This window comes from Perognathus longimembris, chromosome 10 (assembly GCF_023159225.1).
Source record: "Perognathus longimembris pacificus isolate PPM17 chromosome 10, ASM2315922v1, whole genome shotgun sequence".
Lineage (NCBI taxonomy): Eukaryota > Metazoa > Chordata > Mammalia > Rodentia > Heteromyidae > Perognathus > Perognathus longimembris.
In genome coordinates, this window is record NC_063170.1 from 31987569 (window position 1) to 32008105 (window position 20537).

The following is a 20537-nucleotide window of genomic DNA, read 5'->3' on the forward strand; positions in this document are numbered from 1 at the left end:
CCACTTCTGGCCGTTTTCTGTATATGTGGTGCTGGGGAATCGAACCCAGGGCTTCATGTATAGGAGGCAAGCACTCTAGCCATTAGGCCACATCCCCAGGCCCCCCCCCCCCCCGCATGAGACTCTTATCTCCAATAAACAACTCAAAAAGCTGGACATGTTCCACAATGTATCTACATGTCAGCGACTCACTATTTTGGGGAAATATGCTCTATTTTATGCTCTGGAATATACAACAGGATTTTTGAAGGGTCATAATTAAGTAAAGAAGTAACCTACAGTTAAAGTCTGCAATTTAGGTTTTTACAAATCTTTCTAATTTCAGGCTCAGCAATGCCTACACAGGTTATAACTATACCAAAAAAAATGCAAAGGTGCTTTCTTTGTTGAAATCCTTTGTATTTACTGAACATGTGGGAAAATGACCCCTGATACTTCCAATGAAGGTGTTTCTATTTTCAGAAAGCTTTTTTACACAAATAAACTTTCCTTTGGTATGATACACATTAAAAAAAAAAAAAGCTGGACATGGCATTGTGGTTCAAGTAGTAAAGTACTAGCTTTGAGCACAGAGTCCCAAGGACAGCGCCCAGGCCCTGAGTTTAAGCCCCAAGACCAGGGGAAAAAAAGCTTCTTGGAGAACAACATGTCAGTCTTCCAAATGCTGTGGACTAGGAGCAGCCCAAGCCTGGTAATAACTTTATGAGACCTGGTCCACTAATTGGAATGAACCATCCATCTAAAACAGAGCCTAGGTAAGCCCTAGAAAAATTAGTCACAAGATATTCTTTGTGTGTGTGTCAGTTATGGGACTTGAACTCTGGGCCTGGGCACTGTCCTTGGGACTCTCTCCAGCTCAAGGTTAGTGGTCTACCTCTTGAGTCACAGCGCCACTTACAGTTTTCTGGTGGTTAATTGCAAAGTCTCACAGAGCTTTTCCTCCCTGGCTGCTTTGAACTGTGATCCTCAGATCTCAGCCTCCTGAGTAGCTAGGATTACAAGTATAAGCCACTCACTGGCACCTGGCTACAAGATATTCTCAAGTAGAGTTTCAATCAGCTTTCCATACTTCTTTCTCAAAAATGATATTGGTGGCATCACTGAAATTCTATGGTTTTTCTCAATGACCTGGATCAGATCAGTTAAGGAAGGAAATCTTCTTACACCTAAGTAGCTCTTCTTTCCCAAGCTCATGTCTGTAATCCTAGCTATTCAGGAGATTGAAATCTGAGGATCATGGTACAAAGTCAGCCCAGGCAGGAAAGACTGAAACTCTCATCTCCAATAAACTGCCAAAAAGCTGGAAGCAGAGCTATGGCTCAAGTGGTAGAGTACTAGCCTTGAGCAAAAGAATCTCAGAGACTGTGCCTAGGTCCTGAGAACAAGCCCCAGGACTGGCACACACATAGACACACAAAAGATACTGATAGGTTCATACCTGTAATCCTAGCTACTTAGGAGGCTGTGATCTGAGGATTAAGATTCAAGCCATCCTGAGCAGATGTGTCCTCAAGATTCTTATCTACAATTAACCAGCAAAAAGCTGAAAGTAGAGCTGTGCCTCATGTGCAGGGTGTCAACACTGAGTGAAAAGCAGGAGCGTGAGTCCCAGAGCTCAAGCCTCAGTATCAGCATGTGCATGCATGTGTGTGTGTACGCACGCGCGCACACACACACACACACACACACACACACACACAGAGTACTATTAATAGAAAGAAAATGCTATTTTACTGGAACAAAAGCCAGTTTCTGTGTGGTGACATTTTTGTGACGTTTCACCCTACTAAGCCATCTATCACTCGGTTTGTGTCACTTTAAGAAGAGAATGTGAGAGCTGGGCAAGAAGACAAGGAAGAGGTATAGTGCAGACACACTCAAGATTCAGAATGGTGCTCAGATTTCTCTAGTTTATTGTCACAGCAGAAGTGGAGACAGGAGGCCACCTTCCATACATAACACAGTGTGGGCAGAGCCCCAGAGTAGCACTTCCCACTCTCACGTCAAGCCCCAAACAACCTGACCCAAGCTGGGTTCCCTCCCCCATCCCACTCTAGATACACACTGATAGCTACCAAAGTTAGTGAAGCCAAATGGCCCCAGGCCCCTCCCATTGTACCAGCTCTAATCCTTACGCCATACTCAATCATCACCCACCATCTCCCATTCCAGTGTACACACTGGGTGTTCCCTTCACATCATGAGGATCACAGACCCACCAGCAAGCCTCCCCTTGATATTCATCCATTTAGGCCCATTCCCTTCAGAGGCCTACAAAGATCATGAAAAGTTATGCCAGCTTTGGTGAATGGAGCCCCAGCCCCAAATGCCCTAACCTTGCAAATATGGAATAAGTAGAGAGAGGCTGATGGAGGCATCATCAGAAACCTCTTGTCCCTCATCTATAGACACCTGGATCGGGGGAATACATGCCTTTTCCTCCTAACACCAAAATGGGAGAGGGGATAATTTAGGGGTCTGGGTCTCTAAGAGATATTAGGACATCTCTCCCAGGAGCTGGGGAAACCACAGGTTAAATATCAAGGTTAGGGTAGCAATCAAATGTCAGGATCATCTTCTTGCATGACCTGCCTACTCTGGTCCCATGCCCTTACACAGCTCCCAGGTTAGTGCTGTGGGAGGTGAGGGTTGGGTCCTACACAGGGCAGTAAAAGTCACTCAGCAGGAGACCTCCATGGTGTGCCCTGGGGGCCCTGAAGGAAGAGTCCCAGACTCACTACTCTGGGACAGAGTACGGGAACGGGAGCGGTTGCCATCGATGGATGCTGCACTGGTCAGAGAGGCCGTGCGAGACCGGGACAGGCGAGTCATACAGGATGAGGCCACTGCAGAGACAGAAGTGGAAGCAAGGAGTCAGAGAGGAAACAGGCGTGCTTGGAGTGGGTGCTTGGGTGAAGACCATGGAGGGCCAAGGAACCAATGAGCTCAACTTGGCTAGTCATAAGTACAGAAATTAACATAAAAGGGTGTCAACTCCCACCTGTAATCTTTTGTTTTTGTTTTTGTTTTTGGCCAGTGCTGGGGCTTGGACTCAGGGCCTGAGCACTGTCCCTGGCTTCTTTTTGCTCAAGGCTAGCACTCTGCCACTTGAGCCACAACGCCGCCACTTCTGGTCATTTTCTATATATGTGGTGCTGGGGAATTGAACCCAGGGCCTCATGTATACAAGGCAAGCACTCTTGCCACTAGGCCATATCCCCAGCCCCCCACCTGTAATCTTAACTAGTCAGTAAATAGAGATCTAAAGATGGAGGTTCAAAGTCAGCCCAAACTGGAAAGCCCATGAGGCTTTTTCCATTAACCCCTAAAAAGCAGGAAGTGGAGCTGTAGCTTACCTGTAGAGCACTAGCCTGGAGCAAAAAAAGCTAAGGGATAGCACTCAGGCCCTGAGTTCAAGCCCCAGTGCTGGCAGCACACACACACAAAACAAAGCAGGTTTCACCTCTCCCTACCCACTCCTCCTCTGGCCCCCACAGAAGCCTCCGTCCCCTACTCACTGTAGCCCATGCCTTGCAGGAAGTACTTGAAGGCTTCAGTCAGCTTGCCTGGCTGTGGATATATTAGGAAAGACATGAGGCTAGAAGCCACTCAGGAGTCCAGGGTAGAAGAATAGGGTGTGTCAAAAGGGAAAGTTCACAATATCTTGCCCACTTTCTCATCCATGGTCAGAGGATACTCACCTGAGTCAGCTGAGGCTGACCTCCAGAGTCAGCCATCTGCTCAGAAGAGCCACCCAGGAAAAAAAGACACACTTGTCAATGAAATGATGCACACCAAGAGGTAGAAAACAGGCTTCCCTTCCCAGCTTCCTCATTCTATTCCATTGGTTTTCTTCTTCATTCCCCCATCCTTCTCACTCACTTCCATGCAAAGCCCTGATGACTTACAAGCTGAATTTAGAAAAGAAACATAGCTCTAGTCAAGGGGCCAGAAGGCAGGCTGGACAGAGAGTAGAGTTACTGACCTTCAAAAAGGAGGTCTGGGTAGGGTCCAATTTTGAGTTGCATTCCACCTGGAGTAAACAAGATGTGAATGAATGAGGCTACTCTGTGCACCCCACCCCCCAAAGACCCTGATTCCCTATCAGCCCCCTACTCAGTTCTTCTTTGCCAGGAACCAAATTCATAATGCCACAAAGCTGATCTCCCTGTCCTAAATCATTTTCTCCTTAACAAAATACACTTCTGACCACCATCCTCAGATCCAACCCCCTCCCTCACCACCTGAAATTTCCTACTAACCACTGCATCTTCGTGGGGTGCTTGATCTCCTACCACCAGCATCACAGGACACCTGCAGGCACAGTATTGGAGAAGAGAAAATGACCCCTGACATTCCTCCACTGACTTTTCCTATAAGAGCAGTGCGGAGCTAGGAGCTGGTGGCTCATGCCTATAATCCTAGCTACTCAAGAGGTTGAGATCTGAGAATCACAGTTCAAAACCAACTCAAGTAGATGAAGAACGAAAGACTCTTTCTCCATTTAACCAGCAAAAATTCAGAAGTGGAGGTGTGGTTCAAGTGGTAGTGCCAACCTTGGGCCAAAAAGCTATGGGACAGTGTCCAAATGCTGAGATGAGGGCCCCAATACTAGCGTGTATAAGCATGTAAGCAGATGGACGGACACACACACACACACACACACACACACACACACACACACACAAAGAGCAGCTAAAAAACATGAGAGGCTCCCTTATTGACTCAAAGAGGAGTGAAAAAGGGAAAGATAAATGTGGTTATTTGCTCCATAGGATGAGGTATGAAGTGACAGGGCAATTCTCGAGCAAAGCTTCTCTTCCTGAGGAACATAAACACTGAGGTAAGATCCAGTGAGGGCAAAGCCTCATTTCTTAAGGTCTTACTTGAGGGTGATCTCACCACCGCGCTCGAAGTTCAGGTCTCGGCGGCTGCAGAGGAATTCCAGGAGTAGACATTTTAGACAGTTAGTGCTCTATCCATTCACATAAAAGCTATCCTCCACTCCCCACACCTTAAGGAAGCTGTCTTCTTTCTTTATGGTCAAATATTGGTGGTTAAAAGTGACTACCAAAGGGGAAGATAACAGGCAGATCCCAGGTACAACACTCCTGGATCCCTGATCAGAGAGCAAAAAAAAGGGCAAATCTTACTCCTAGTAATTCAAAATTACAAGGGAAATAAGCATAAGAAGGGGACCCACACCTCAATCACTGCTGCTGGGTGTTCCAAAAGCTTTCCTAGTTGTACACCAGGCCCTACCCTCCCTGGAATCTGCCTACTTCCTGGCCCCCCAGTCTCCTCTGTGCCCCCCCACTACCCCAGTTATTGGTTCTATCTCCCTCTCACATGCACACACACAGCCCACCCACTTGTTGTAGCTGTTCCAGTACAGTTCAATGTTCTCCAGATTGGGTGCGTGAGTAATGATATTTCTATACTTTTGTATCAATTCAGAATTTCCAGATATCTCTTCCTGATGAAGAGAAGAGGAGAAAAATTTGGGTTGGAATGAGAAGCCAACAATTGCTGGATAAGAAGAGACAAGCCTTCTTCCCTCCCCAGCTAAAGAAGTCACCCCAAGCATTCAAGTTCTTGCTGGTCCCCCGCCCCCCCCCCCCGCCCCACTCTGCTCTGTCCATCTTCTGGAACCACTGACCTGGCTGAAAAGATGTCCAAGGATCATCTCCGGAATGGAAGAGGTGAGGCCAGTTAACTATCAGGAAAGGGCGGGCAAGCAAGTTCAGGATATTACAGTTAATTCAGTTGTACTTATAAGTCTAGTTGGACCCACACACAGATATTCCCTACCCCTGGCTTAACTGGATCCATACAAAAAGAGTCTCCACCCTCAGTCTCAGAATAGAGGGTCTCCAAACCTTGTGGGCTGCCCAGTCCATCCAGCCCTTGGCATTGGGGTCAATGTTGATGAGAACAAGACCTTCGACAGTATCTGGGTGGGAAAGCTGAGAGGCAGCAGAAGGAAGGAGGTAAGAAACAAGGCAAGGTCTTGTTCCCTCCCCACTAGTTCTACCTTCCACACCCTTGTGCCCATTTCCTCCCCAAACACACACTAAGCACAATTTCTCCAAATTAGTCAGGCCCTCCTCTGGAAGGTTTTGCTTCTTACAGCATATCGTGACAGGATGTAGGCTCCAGCTCCAACACCAACTCCAATTATTGTAGAGAAACTATAAAAGAGAAAGCTACGTGTCATGAGCTCTGGCATCCAAACCTTCTCATAGTCTTGTGTCTCACCCTCCTTCCCAAGGCCACAAGCACAAGGGTGACAGCAGAGGGCCTTCATCTGGGGGATATAGAAAGGAAAGTACCAAGGAGCTAAAGACAACATTGGTAGTCAGCATGGATCCCTCCCTAAAGTCCATTGCCAGTTTCCTCTTAGAGAGACAGTGCCTTGAAACGACACCAGTAATGTCTATACTGGTGGATGCCAGCCTACCTACCAGATACTCTTTTCCCATATGAATTTCCATGATCCACTCTCAACTCTCAGAACAAAGTTCAACTTGTTCCACTTCCTGGTTCCACTAACACAAGTGAGAATTTTTCTTTCCCTGCCAAGGGCCATTTGGATATTTATAACATCATTTGAGAGCCATACAAAATGATCAATACAGGCATGTGGTGGAAGGCGGCCAACATGAAGCACATGAGAAGAACACATGTCTGTCCTGTCATGAACCAAAAGGTTTCATGGGCTTTATGTAGTCCAAGGACTGGACATCCCTGCCTGCACCAGAGGAAAAGGAGGAATGTGAAAACAGACACAAGTTAAGTGAACAGGGAAAATTAGGAAAGTGGAGACAAGAAGGAAGTGAGTCCAATCTGCTGAGAACCATTGTGCTGAGGAAAAGTCAAGCCAAGAACAGTCAGGAGTCAGTATTTCCTTTGCCTCTGTGACTTTCTTTCTCTTCTCCCACTCTGTTTTCCGCACATGACTCCCAGTTCACCAGGTGTGTGGAGGAGTGGGGAGTGGGGCATTAAGAGACAGGTCTATCTGGTTCCTCAGAGATTAGGTCACCCACTCTCTTCCTACTTAGCTTCTAGATCAGAAAAGCCCCTCCTCAGCCTAAGGCAGGGCAAGCTTAGCCTCTTCCTCCATCTAGGAAGGCTATTCAGCTGACTAATCAATTGTCCAAACCCAGTCAAGGTGGGAGCATAGAAGAGGAAGGGTATATAGAAATCAGAGACCAAAAGTAGCCCTGGAACTATAGTGAATGCAAGGGATTCCTTGTATGACATGAGGAAAGACCATGAGGGGGTGGGGAGTCCCAAGGCCTCTCACTTTAAGTACTGCAGGATGCAAGGGATCATGTCTGCAAGCTGGTCCAGAGATGGATACTGGTATCTGGGGAAGAAAAGGACATTAAAGAAAATACCAGCATGCACCCACACCGCCCACCCCAACATGCCTGTCTTATCATCTCTCTTTCTTCCTCTTATCCATTCTCCCCCTACTTGTCCAATGCCTTACAGACTGGTGTAGAGTAAGGAGCTGGTTCTCACCCCAAAGGGAACACAGGAGCCCCTTCTTCCATTCCAGGGGCATCTACATGAACTCGAACAAAGTTCTGGATGATTTCCTGCATATCCCCGAATTGAAACAGTGGCTGGAAACAAGATTTATCTAAAGAAAACCCACATCACCTCAACAACAGAATCAGATGGAAAAAAACATCCCACATCAGAACCTACAATCTTGTTTGATGCTACAGTCAGACCCGACAGCAGCTTTTCCCCAACATGCCTGGGACTCCCACCTGCCCTGCCCACACTGCCCCACCCTCACCCTGGGTTCTTACCCTTCCCTTAGCCTCGCCTCTTCCCAGAAAGGCACGGGGGGGGGGGGGCAGGGAGGGGCGAGGGGGGTGGGAAGGAAGGTCTTACAGTTGAGTCCCACGTCGTGGTAGGTGAATATTGCTGGGCGTTTAGGTTTGGGGGTGCCATAGACAGTAAAAGTGACAGAGCCATAAGGTGTCTCCACTGAGTGAGTCTGCAGGAAAGCAGATCACCATCAGGGTGGAGCTCAGTGGAGAGGAAAAGGGGGGGGGCTACACAAAAGTCAGGGAAATGAGGCAGAGGAAAAGAGAAGAGAACAAATAATTAAAAATAGGATCAGCAAGAATTTTGGAAAATATGACAGTGGAAGATGAGTATGAAGGTGGAAGAAAATCAAAGACTGGGGCACATTAAGGAACTCTGAGAAAGGAAGAAGGAGGAGAGAGCAAGAAAAGAAAGGAGAGAGGAAAAAGCCCTCTTTGTATGAAGGGGAAAGAATTCCCTCTTCCCACCCTGGGACTGTCCCCACTCATGCTGTTACCTGTCCCTGGTCCAGGAGGATTCGGGCAGCTAACTCAGCCTCCTAGAGAGACACACACAGACAGATACACACAACCATAAAGAGTCACAGATGGAGACACAGACACAGGGAGGTACAGGATGAGAGACCAAAGACAGAAAGAGATTGACAAAAAAAAAAAAAAAAAGGAGAGGATGAGGGTTAGTGTAGTAACAAGACACAAATCTGGGCTTCCATTTGTAGTACATGGGATGAGAGATGGGTGTATTAGAATAAGAGCCATGGACTTGAAAAGCCAGGAGGCAAGGGGGCCATTCAGAGGCCTGAGTTTCAGCCAGGGAAATCAGGGAGACTCCAGTAACCTTGGCGGCCTCAGGTGTCTGTCCTGGCAACAGTGGCTTCTCCTCTGTGATCTGCACCTCCTGCAGCTCCGCCATGATAGCCTGGCAGGGTGAGAAAACAATGGGCATGGGAGGCTGCCTCCTGCAGCACCTGGCCTCCTTTTTAATGCTCAGATAGTGAGGATGCAGGGGGTCCCAGGGGCTGGAGATTACTCTGGGACATCAAGAGAACCTTTTTGGCCTCCTTTGTTATTTCCAGGCAGACCAGGAAAAGGGGCTGCAGAAGAGGAATCAGGACATGACTACAGACTGCCAGCCCCACATCCACACCTCCAGACCCCTCCTTCCCCTAGCCTGGACAGAAATACCAGGGTGGAGCAGCAGTGTGGCTCCAGTTTCCTAAGCTATATTTAGGGGACACCCCACACTCCTCCTTAGTTAGGCACAGTGTGAAACTTATGGCTCAATAACTGAGAACCCTAAAGGTACCAAGGAACAAGATAGTGAGAGTTTACAATGGATCCAATCACTCTTTAGCAACTCGGGGAAGGAGTTAAAAATGTTCAAAGCCTGTGGTTCACACCTGTAATTCTAGCTACTCAAGAGGCTGAAATCTCAGGGTTGTAATTCTAAGTCAGCCCAGGCAAGAAAGCCTATGAGACTTTTAGCTCCAATTAACCACCAAAAAGCCAGAAATGGAGCTGTGATTCAAGTGGTAGAGCTCCAGCCATGAGCAAACAAACTGAAGGACAGCACGAGGGCTCTGAGTTCAAGCTGTACTGCCCACGTACACAGACACACACGACCAAAGCAATGGCCATTGGAGGGGAAGGACACAACACAAGGATATAAATATCGAATAAGTCCCTCCTGAGCCTCAATACCCTTTCTTTCCCTGGCCCTAACTGCAAGTAATTGAGCACCCGCTCACTTTTTCGAGGGGCCACAGTCAGCCCCACAATTCAGCCCTGCCAAGGAAAAAGTCTGCAGCCTAGGGGTGGGGTCACTTACTGGGCTCCTATTGGCTGGATGCAGTGGGATTAGAGGTCAGGGTTCTCACTCCTCCTGGCTCTGGGGTCTGAGAAAACACAGTAGCAAGGTTAATGACATGGGAAACCGACCCTGGGTCTTTTAGGGACAGAAAGTCTCTGCTTTCCGGTGACTTCCGGGGTCACTAGCCCTCCTCAATCTCTAGCCCGGAGTCCAGAAACCATGTCCTCCCTAGGCTTCTAATCCATACGAACTGGACAGACCTTCGACAGGACACAAAGCAGATATCAGTCCAGGCTTGGGTAGAGGCTGGCGAGAAGGAGGTGCTGATATGGAGGAATGAGTGTGTCAGAACTTCTGGATTCCACCCCTGGCCCTGCCAGTACCAGTGTCACCTTGGAGCAGACGCTTACTATCAATTTCCTTTCTGCACACTAACAGAGGGGACTGGAGATTTTTGACAGCTCTCTTTTGGGACGAGGGTAGCAGAGTTTGACAGCTTCCCTCCACCATTTAAAAGTAAACAAACGAAAAGCTTCGTGCCCCGGTTTCCCTCCACCCAGTCTCCGTGTAGGTCCTGCTCGTGGAGAGAGGGAGGGGCGAGGCGCCTCGTCCTGGTGATCTCCAGCCTCCCCGACGACGGGCGAGCGCCAGTGCCAGCCGGGGAGGGATGGGCAGGACTTAGGGAAGAAGTGAGGCTTGGGACCCAGAACCCGTCCCTGCAGGTTCCTGCACGGCCAGTCGGTGTGGGGTCCCAACACCCTTTGCACGGCCGGCGCAAAACCCTGGACTGTGGATATAGCCCCGTGCACACCCCCCAAAGCGCGCCCAGTAGCGATCGGAGCCTCCGCCTTTATGCGCAGCGGCCAAGCGCACCCTGCCTGCGGGTCCTTGACCCTGCTGGTGGCTCCGGGGGTGGCGGAGTCTAGCGCCCGCCGGCTCCGCCGGCGCCCACCAGCCCCGCGGCCCCTCGCCCGCCCCTCCCCCTACCTGCCGAGGCCTCCGCGGTCGCTTCCACCTTCACTTGCCTTTGACTCCAGCCCGCCCCAGCTCGGGCTCCCCACAGGCCCGCCCCCGGCCCGCCCCAGCACGCCCACGGATCGACCGCTCCCAGCGATCCGCACTCGGCCCCCAAGTAAACACTCTCCCTCGGCCCCACCCCAGGCTGTCGCCGCCCGGGGAGGGGCTGTGTGGGGGCCGAGGCCGGGGTGGACAGCCTCCTCGGAAAGCAAACTGCTGGACGCCTCCAGGCTCTGACTGGACGCTCCCCACAACACTCTCCAGCTGGGAATATTGTGTGTGCGTGAGGATTCCTTAATCCCGCAAGAAAACCCACATCCACCCTCAACACAGCGCCTCTCTACGACCTGGCTTTACCGGTCTCACTCTAGTTCCTTCCTTCTTCCCCCACACTCAGTAAGGGGGTAGATGGTGAGGAGACCAAGCCCAAGTACCGACACCCCAAGAATTAAACTCCGCCAGAGTGGCAACAGCTGGGTTAAGGAAGAGTGGGTAGGGGTGACCGCCGCCCGGGAGGCCGAGGTCTCCAGCGAGAGAGGAAGGTGTGCCAGCACCCAGAAGGGTTGGGGTGGGCTGGTTCGCGGGCGCAGGAATCCCTACTCCCAGGCGCGCAGGGTCCTGGTACCTCTTGTTTTCTGCGTCCGAACGCCTGCTCTCCGGCTGCGCACTACAAGTTAGAAACCGGGTGGGGGGCGGGGCAGGGAATGCTGGGGGCAGCTATAAATAGAGGGCGACCGCTTGGGGAGGGGGGGAGAATGGCCAACGGGGACTCCCGGGTCAAGGCCCCAAGGGGGGGAAGTAAGAGGGGGTTGGGGACCCCCAAGGGTTCTGACTCCGGGTAAACAGGCAAGGAGGCGGAGTTAACCCTGTAGGGGTGGAGCAGGGGTTTGGGGAAAGGACGCCGTGTCCCCGGCTGAGACCCAAGAGACCCTGTGGCTTCGGCACTAACCCCTCCCAGTCCAGAAAAGGAGGGTGAGACGAACTCCGAGCCCTGACCACGGTTTCTCCAGGACTGCTGCGATTCTGTCGTGCACGGATGGGTGTGCCATCCCAGAGTTGCACACGCATTAGGTGCACCCTCCTGCCACTTAGAAGAAGGCCCCCTGAAATGAGATAGTTAATGTGACGAAGGAAATCCAAAGTTGTCTTAGGCAAAATGAAACCATTCTGAACTTTTCTTCACCTGCCCCACTTTTTAGCTCTCCCCTCCTAAGGTCACCTCCACTCCATCCCCCTGCAGCCTAGCTTCTGAGTTGCCATCTCGGGGGCTGGGCACCAGGCCAGGTGAGAACAATGGCCAATGGAACTTGAGCTGCCAACTCCAACACCATCACTGACTGCCCCCACAAGACCCCCAAATTGCCCTCCCCCCCCCCCCCCCGCCTGGGAACTACTCTTCCATCACCACCCACAGCCCCCTCCCATCCGAGGAACATCAATGCCCCTTTCATCCCCACTTGGCAGGTCTACTGGAAAGGAGAGGCCAAGAGGGAGGAGGGGACCCCGGCTAGAAAAACTGGTTAGGCTCAAACAGTCTTCATGAACTCCTAATATCCCCCAACTGGAGCACCTAACTTTTCCTCTATTCCCTATCCCACTCCCTTGTATGTCCCCAGAAGCTGTGCCACCCAATCCTCTCATCTCTCTGACTGTGGGCTTAAGCACATGCTCTTGGACAAGAAAGTAGTTTAATTACTCCCAGATACAAGAAATAGGAACTCAACAACCCCAGTAAATTTCTGGGATGGGGGGACCCTAGAGTGAGAATTTTTGTCCAAAGCCTTCTCTGGTGTTCTCAAGTTGCCTTACTTGAAATGGGGGAGGGAAAGACCTGAAGGTTCCAGCATCTAAATTCGTCTCTGGGTCAGGATGACTCAGGGGGAACCTGATAAGGGACTAAGCAGGGACTTGGGGAGGACAGAAGGTGGGAAATTTCCACTGAGGTCAGTGTGCTTCCCAAGTCTATGGGGTCCTATTCAGCATACTGCAAGCTCAGGAAAGATTAGTTCTGCCTTGAAACAGGGTTCTTTTCTGTCAGGACAGCTCCAAGCCAAACCTGGTATAAATGTCCCCATGGACAATCACCTTATTCTGGGTCAAAAGCAGCTTCAAACTATGTCTTCAACTATGCAACAAGTCACACACCTGCTATGTCCAGCCACTTTGTCAATGGAATTCAGTCATACCTTCTCTAGAAAGAAAAGGTACACACAAGAAAAAAAATAGAAGGAATTAATATTTAAGAGAATAATTCCTGAAACTGTGGTTTCACACTCTTTTCCAGTGAGAGAAGAGAGATTCCACTCCCACATAATAGTTTTTGTATCCCCTGAAGAAAAACAAAAATACAGACTGAAAATTCAACAATACTTTCAAATATACGTAACAGTATCTGGTGATCAAACTATCTTGTATACATAGTAAAACATACATATGTAAGGCATCCTTTTTACTTAGCTCAATTTTCTGTGTGCCTGAAGATTCCAAAATCTCTAGCAATAATTAAGAAACTTTCTTTTTTTTTTTTTTTTTTTTTTTTGGCCAGTCCTGGGCCTTGGACTCAGGGCCTGAGCACCATCCCTGGCTTCTTCCCACTCAAGGCTGGCACTCTGCCACCTGAGCCACAGCGTCCCTTCTGGCCGTTTTCCATATATGTGGTGCTGGGGAATCAAACCGAGAGCTTCATGTGTAGGAGGCAAGCACTCTTGCCACCAGGCCATATTCCCAGCCCAATTAAGAAACTTTCATCACAGGAGACTGCAGCCTCCCATCTAAGAGCAATTGTTTTACTATAATTTAGAGAAAGAGAGGGATTTTGTTTCCAGAGTGAACCACACAGATTAGAAGTATAGCCATGGAGTGTTTGAATTATAGAGAGAGGCACTCTTCTTAGGCAGTGAGAACAGGAGGGGAATTTGAGAAGTAGAAATGCACAAGATACTTGGAGGAATTGAAGAGTAGCTATTATGTGCAGGCTTTTCCTGCATGTAATCCTCAGCGGGTTAAAGACATTATTATTGTCTTTACTACAGAGATGAGAAAATTGAATCTTGAAAGTAGTGAATGACTTGCTAATGGCGACCCAGCTAATAATGACATATCTAGTATTCACATCCCACCTAGGTTCATGCCACCCCAAGGACCATGCTTTTTCCACTACCAAGTAGCCTCTCAAATGTATAACTTATTAGGCTATTGTGGTCCGAGCTTAGAGGTGAATGATGCTTAGTTCATTTGAGGCTAACCTTAACCTGGTTGCTCTGTTTTAAGATCTCAAGTTCATCTATTTTGTAGGGCTTTTGTCTAAAGACTATAGAGAAATCCCTGAAAACATTGTTTTGTTTTGTTTTGTTTTGTTTTGTTGCCAGTCCTGGAGCTTGAACTCAGGGCCTAAGCACTGTCCCTGGCTTCTTTTTTGCTCAAGGCTAGCACTCTACCACTTGAGCCACAGCACCACTTCCCGCTTTTTTTCCCTATATATGTAGTGCTAAGGAATTGAACCCACGGCTTCATGTATATGAGGCGAGCACTTTACCATTAGGCCATATTCTCAGCCCATGAAAACATTTTTTTTTTTTTTTTGCCAGTTCTGGGCCTTGGACTCAGGGCCTGAGCACTGTCCCTGGCTTCTTTTTGCTCAAGGCTAGCACTCTACCACTTGAGCCACAGCTCCACTTCTGGCCATTTTCTGTATATGTGGTGCTGGGGAATCGAACCCAGGGCCTCATGTATACGAGGCAAGCACTCTTGCCACTAGGTCATATCCCCAGCTCCAATGAAAACATTTTTTGAACTTCACAAAAACTATGCTGGGCATCAGTGGATCACACCTGTAATCCTAGCTACTTAGGAGGCTGAGATTTGAGGATCACAGTTCGAAGGGAGCCTGAGCAGAAAAGCCAGTAAGCCTCTTCAATTAAGCACAAAAAGCTGGAAGTGGAGCTGTAGCTCAAGTGGTAGTGCATTAGCCTTAAGCACAAAAGCTCAGGGACAGTGCCCAAGCCCAGGGTTAAAGCCTCAGGCGTGGCCAAGAAAGAAAAGAGGAGGAGGAGGAGGAGGAGGAGGAGGAGGAGGAGGAGGAGGAGGAAGAAGGAGGAGGGGAGGGGGAAGGGAAGGGGAGGGCAGGAGGAAGGAAGAGGAAGAAGGAGGAAGAGGAGGAAGGAGGAAAAGGAGGAGGAGGAGGAGGAGAAGGAGAAGGAGAAGAAGCAGAAACAGAGGAGGAGGAGGCGGAGGAAGAGGAGGAGGAGGAGGAGGCGGAGGAGGAGGAGGAGGAGGAGGAGGAGGAGGAGGAGGAGGAGGAGGAGGAGGAGGAGGCGGCGGCCAGGTGAAGCTCTGGAGGACATTTATACACCCATTCAGAACCAGAACTCAGCCACTGATGTTGCTATGAGTGCTGGTCTTTATTCATAGCCTTAGAGCCTGCCTCCCTATATCTCTGCTGCTCCAATCCCTGCTCTAATCCCCCCAATATCCAAACTCTGACAGCTCTATAACTTGGAAAACAGCAGAAATTGACCCAGAAGGGGGAAGTAACTTGATCAAGGTACACAATAGCAATTTGGTAATATCAAGCTGTGAAGTCACAGAGGCCTAGTCCTCAACTGGCCACAGCATAGCAATTTTTTATTAATTGAATTCAGATTCATTTCCAAGTATCCAGGCTTCTAGGAGTTGGTGGTTCTGGGGAGACATGTGCATTGAGAACTTGGTACCTGGTACCTGTCTCCTCCTTTGATTTAAGGTTTACCCTCAGACCTCCAGCTTCTCATTCACTCTCTTCCTTAATTGTTTCCTCTATAGCAATTATTCTGGGTCAGGGGCTGAAGTACTCAAGTAGAAACTTGATCAGACTAATTCTGGAAAGATAAGCATCTGCCTTTCCTCCTCATATACTACACACATCTCCATATCATGTTCCCACTGCCTTGTGGGTAGCAGAGCTCCTGCTCACAGCTGCATCTGCCCTGAGGAAGCAGCATGGTAAGAGGCAGAGGCAGAGGCAGGACAAGAGCTCTGAGCACTTGTTGGGCTACTCACATATATCCTCTGACTCACAGAAATCAACGTCAATGGATGTCGTCTGACAGACACCAAGAAGCACAGTGACATCCACAAAGATGAAAATGGCAAGAGCAAGGGTACTGAAGATATGTGGAGACTGGCAACTCAGGCCACAAGGGTGCTGGCACCAATGATGTCAAGAAGACAAAAGTAGAAGCTTCACCTTAGCCTGCTGGTCCCCTAACCCTTCACCTTTATTTTATTTATTTATTTACTTTCTTATTTTTGTGTCAGTACTGGAGCTTGAACTCAGGGCCTGGGCATTGTCTCTTAGCTTTTTCACATAAGGCCAGTGCTCTGTGCCACAGCTGCACTTCCAGCTTTTTGGTGGTTAATTGGAGATAAGAGTTTCATGAACTTTTCTGCCTGAGCTGATTTTTGAACCAGGATCTTCATATCTCAGCCTCCTAAGTAGCTAGGATTACAGACATGAGCCACTGGTGCTGACTCTGGTTCTTCATTTTTAACACCAAGGAGTCTTGGAAATAATATACATCTATGTATGTATCAGCTAATAAGGTTGGTTTAATAAGAGCAAGGGACAGACTAGCCTGTTGGCAGAGATGGGGAGAAAGATCCCAAGGAGTCAGGGTTTTCAGTCCTCTATACCACAAAGATTTATGCCTACCAGCCATGAGTTACTCTCTTTAGCAACTTCTTCAAAAGAATATATTGGGCTAGGAATATGGCTTAGTGGTAGAGTGCTTGCCTAGCATGCATGAAGCCCTGGGTTCGATTCTTCAGTACCACATAATCAGAAAAGGCCAGAAGTGGCACTGTGGTTCAAGTGGTAGAATGAGAGAGAGAGAGAGAGAGAGAGAGAGAGAGAATGTGAAGGCAAAGTATTTGCTTCCTGTGTTGACATATCTTTGGTACCCATTTCTTCCTGTCTCCTCAAAAGTAGTAACAAATTATTTCATATGCTGTGACCCAGGTATCTCTGAATAGACCCTTTCCTGCATCTACTACTTTTCTCATCTGTTGGAATTCAGGTTTTGTTAGGAAAGAAATACAGTGAGACACAGCTGGGGGAAGGGTGAATTTACTTTTTCAGAACTGGTTTGGCCCACCTCATCTTAAATATGGCAGCCACACAGTTCCAGAGACCTTTCTGACCACTCAGAACAGCCTAGGAGTATGGTCAGAGGTAGATGGCCACCAGGATTCCAAGAGCAGAAAGAGGGAATAAATCATAATTGAGTCAGAGGTGTTTTAACCTTTTTATTTTGACATGGTTACAGATTCACAGACAGATTTCATGCATCTTTTGCTTGATTTCCTCCAGTGTTTGAACTCAGGTATGGAAGATTGAATAGTAAGCAAGCACCCTAACACTTGAGCCACACCTCCAGCCTCTTTTTGCATTGATATTTCAGAGTAGGGTCTCACTTTTTTTCTGAGCCATGGCTACAGTCCTTCTGGTGAAACTTCTTGGAGTGACACAAACTTTCACTTCACCCAACCATGGGCTCCCCCAACCACTCACCCCAGATGGGATATAGACATGTAGCCATTGGCTGAGATAGAGTCTGGAGAACTTTTTTTCTGGGGCTGGTCTGGAACAGTAATGTCCCAATCTCTACTTCACAAGTAACTAGAATTAGACTAGAGCCATTCACCTGGCTCAGCTGTAGTTTTAAAACTATGATTGAGCCAGGCACCAATGGCTCATTCCTGTAATCCTAGCTACTCAGGAGGCTGAGATCTGAGGATTGTGGTTCAAAGCCAACCGGAGCAGGAAAGTCTGTGAAATTCTTATCGCCAATTAACCACCAAAACACCAGAAGTGGTACTGTGGCTCAAGTGGTAGAGCATTAGCCTTGAGCTGAAGAACTCAGGGTCAGTGCCCAGGCCCAGATTTCAAGCCCCATGACTGACAGAAAGAGAACAAAAACCAAAAAAACGATGACTAGTCTGGCTTAGTCTGCTTCATTCCTCTGACTTATTAGCAGCAGAACCTGAAATCTGGTGATGTTGGGAGGAGCTACTGGAAAGAAAGGGAAACAAGCACCGGAGAGGAATGGATAAGAGAAGATAACTTGGAATTCCAGTGGGCCGAAAACAGAGGATGGAACACAGAGGGTTTTTTGAGAAAAGAAAGTCAGAATGGAAATAGGGGAGAACTCTGGGCTCCATGGTAGAAAGAAGGGAGGAAAGGAAGGGTATATGAAGAGAAAAAATGTGATGAGCAGTCTGGCAAGTAAGGAGATGTGGAGTGGTGAGGTTAAAGTATGTATAAGGGTCTCAGGAGACTCCTATATCTGGGGTTACCCATTGTAATGGGGAGGAGAGGGTTACAAGGGAAATGGAAAGACTGGGCTGAGAAGCAGAGAGACTGGAGCTGGGTGCCTGTTGCTATGGTGTGAGCTGGGGCCCTGGGCCTCTGTCCAGGAGTCAGGATCTGGCACAGGGATGGACAGGCACTGCCAACTGGACACAGACAGCTTCTTGGGTGGGTTTTACTGTTGCTAGGAGAGGGAGGATGGTGGTAGGAGTGACCAGAAAGTGGTAAACAAGTTGGAAAGAGCGAAAAGACAGTTTGGTTGCAGTTAAGTTATCAAAGCTATCTGGTCTCTTGGGAGGGGCTTTATCTGCCTTGGATATCAGTAGGAAAACAAACAAACAAACAAGAAATACTTGTGGAAAAATATGACTCATGCTTGTAATCCTAGCTACTCAGGAGGCTGACATCTGAGGATGCAGTTTGAAGCCCACCCAGGTAGAAAAGTCTGTGAAACTCTTATCTCCAATAAACTACTCTGAAAAAGCCAAAAGTGGTGCTGTGGCTGAAGTAATAGACCACTAGTCTTGAGCAAAAAAAGCTCAGGGACAGCACCCAGGCCCTGAGTTCAAGCCCCAAGACCAGCAAAAAAAGGAAAGTCCATGAAACTATCTCCAATTAACTACCAAAAGGCTGGAAGTTGGTGGTGTGGCTCAAATTGATAGACTGCCAGCCTTAAAAAAGCTAAAGGATAGCCCTCCAGGCCCCAAGTTCAAGCCCAATACTGGCATACACAGAAAGGAAAGAGAGATTGAGAGAGAGAGAGAGAGAGAGAAGGAAAGGAGGGAGGGAGGGAGGGAGGGAGGGAGGGAGGGAGGGAGGGAGGGAGGGAGGGAGGGAGGGAGGGAAGGAGGGGCAAAGACAACTTGTGGGAATCCAAGTTGGGGAAAGGGAAAAGGCAGGCCTGTAGTGATCTGCAGGAGGTCGGGGTGGTTTGGGAATTAAAATTCCCTAGTAGAGGCCGATGACACCTATGGGTTCACCATCACGCTTTCGGGAGCAAAGCAGGTAGAGCCTTTGGTTGGTTAGGGTGCTATTGTATCGGCAGCTGGTGGGCGGCTGTCTAGGGCCCAGGGTACAGACTGTAAGAGGGAAGGAGCTCTGGGTGAGTGTGCAGTATTCATTGTAGTTCTCACAGAAACTCTCACTGTACTTGCAGTACTCCTGGATGGCTTCCCAGGGGGCATGGACCACATAATGGATCTTTGGACAAAACCAGTCTTGCATTCTGCCCCGCACATAGGCCATAAGACCATTGCAGTAGCCACGGAAACCCCTTGGATACACCACTCTGGGATAGTCTATGTGTAAGTTGCGGAAGTTCTTGATGGCCATAGGCAGCCTGTTGTCCATGACCAGAGTTGGCCCTAGAACAAGCTGGAGGAAGAAGAGCTGGACCACAACTGGTGTCATTCCTCCTGTGTCAAAATTAAGGTGGTTGGAGACAGGGCAGCATTCGAGTAACTGTCTATCCCTTCCCAAAGCCCCTAGAATTCCCCAACCTTTCTACGTACCTTCTCTCAAGAGCTGACTACTACAGTAAGCTGATGCTGAGAGACAAGTCACTTCCCCAAGGCCACCCAGGCAATCAGCTACCTGTGGTCTCCCCCTCCTCCCCCAGCTCCCCATAACCAGCTTTCAATCTCACCTAGTCCGTGGGTTGCAACACTCCAGCTGGTCCTTGGACAAGAGATGCTTCTGGATTATCTCTGGTCCTTGACACTTGTTCTGGAAATGCAGAGGAGGTAGAACAAGCTTCTGTGGCAATTCTCATGGAGTGTTAGGGAAAGGATCTGAAGACAGCTGGGTGAAGGAATAGCTGCTTCTTCAAGGGCAAGGACAGCCTGGAGCTGAGAGGCAGCTTACAAGGTTTCTGGATAAAGACCAGTCTGGGAGGGAGGAACATCCTTTGAGTTTGAGAAACCTCTGAACTGAGGGAGTTAGAAGGGTGGGAGGAAAAAGACATTGCTGTCTGGTCTCTTCTTTTCCAGTGTCTTCTTCAGAACACTTAGTTCCAATCTCCTTGCCAGAAGTTCCTGGGCTAAGTCTCCTGCCTAAGTTCCTGGGCTTTCTTTGATGTTTCTTTTATGTTCACAGCCCATTGGCCCTGCTCTCTCATCAAGGTAGGAAGAAAAGCACTGTCATGTATCCAAGAAACAAATGTTCCTTAAGTGACCCTCAGAGAATGGAGTGTCTGTCACTGTCATCCTACTCACAGGAGCCAAGGAGGCCTCCCACCAAAGTGCCTAACAGAATTAAGGATTTCCCATGGTCTTTGTCATCAATATAGCTTCTCTCATGGTAACATCCTTACCGGTGTTGTGACCTGTGAGTCAGAGCATTTCTAGGGATCTATAAGTATTAAATTAATTCTCAAGCTTGGCACGTTGGGAAGGATGTGGACCACCTAGGCAGGTCATGATCCATGCTTGTGGGTGGCCATTAGGTATTTTGTCATCCTAGGAAAGGGTGAGGCTCTTATTTGCATTTTAATCAAATATCTGTCCCCTCATCACAGCCAAAG

The 20537-nt window shown here is 48.7% G+C and overlaps 2 protein-coding genes across 6 annotated transcripts; both read right to left on the minus strand.

Moving 5' to 3' along the window:
• Nucleotides 1-1890: 1890 nt before the first annotated feature.
• On the minus strand, nucleotides 1891-11384 carry Ndrg2 (NDRG family member 2). 5 transcript variants are annotated; one of them, XM_048355721.1, is made up of 17 exons: nucleotides 11297-11384; nucleotides 9673-9739; nucleotides 8683-8763; nucleotides 8342-8383; nucleotides 7909-8014; nucleotides 7528-7648; nucleotides 7307-7369; nucleotides 6131-6191; nucleotides 5880-5966; nucleotides 5660-5716; nucleotides 5373-5476; nucleotides 4887-4931; nucleotides 4263-4314; nucleotides 3986-4033; nucleotides 3702-3737; nucleotides 3519-3570; nucleotides 1891-2846 (listed from the first exon to the last, which is right to left on the minus strand). In XM_048355721.1, the coding sequence occupies exons 3-17, from the start codon at nucleotides 8755-8757 to the stop codon at nucleotides 2680-2682; spliced, it is 1116 nt and encodes a 371-aa protein (XP_048211678.1). In that variant the 5' UTR covers nucleotides 8758-8763; nucleotides 9673-9739; nucleotides 11297-11384; the 3' UTR covers nucleotides 1891-2679. The 5 variants fall into 5 exon arrangements, with proteins under 5 accessions (XP_048211678.1, XP_048211677.1, XP_048211679.1 ...); XM_048355720.1 differs by lacking the exon at nucleotides 11297-11384 and adding an exon at nucleotides 10642-10792; XM_048355722.1 differs by lacking the exon at nucleotides 11297-11384 and adding an exon at nucleotides 9906-10407.
• A 7460-nt stretch (nucleotides 11385-18844) lies between these two features.
• Nucleotides 18845-20221, minus strand: Rnase13 (ribonuclease A family member 13 (inactive)). Its single transcript, XM_048354887.1, has 2 exons — nucleotides 19662-20221; nucleotides 18845-19431 (listed from the first exon to the last, which is right to left on the minus strand). The coding sequence occupies exon 2, from the start codon at nucleotides 19424-19426 to the stop codon at nucleotides 18965-18967; it is 462 nt and encodes a 153-aa protein (XP_048210844.1). The 5' UTR covers nucleotides 19427-19431; nucleotides 19662-20221; the 3' UTR covers nucleotides 18845-18964.
• Between the last annotated feature and the right edge of the window lie 316 nt (nucleotides 20222-20537).

What these genes read in the sequence shown, in the direction of transcription:
- Rnase13 (XM_048354887.1), bottom strand. Translation starts at nt 19,426, where the DNA reads ATGACACCAGTTGTGGTCCAGCTCTTCTTCCTCCAGCTTGTTCTAGGG.
- Ndrg2 (XM_048355721.1), bottom strand. Translation starts at nt 8,757, where the DNA reads ATGGCGGAGCTGCAGGAGGTGCAGATCACAGAGGAGAAGCCACTGTTG. An exon ending in TGGACTGGGCAGCCCACAAG is followed by an intron (nt 5,717 to 5,879) that starts GTTTGGAGACCC and finishes CTTTCCTGATAG; the next exon opens with TTAACTGGCCTCACCTCTTC. An exon ending in GGTGGTGAGATCACCCTCAA is followed by an intron (nt 4,315 to 4,886) that starts GTAAGACCTTAA and finishes CTGTGCCTGCAG; the next exon opens with GTGTCCTGTGATGCTGGTGG.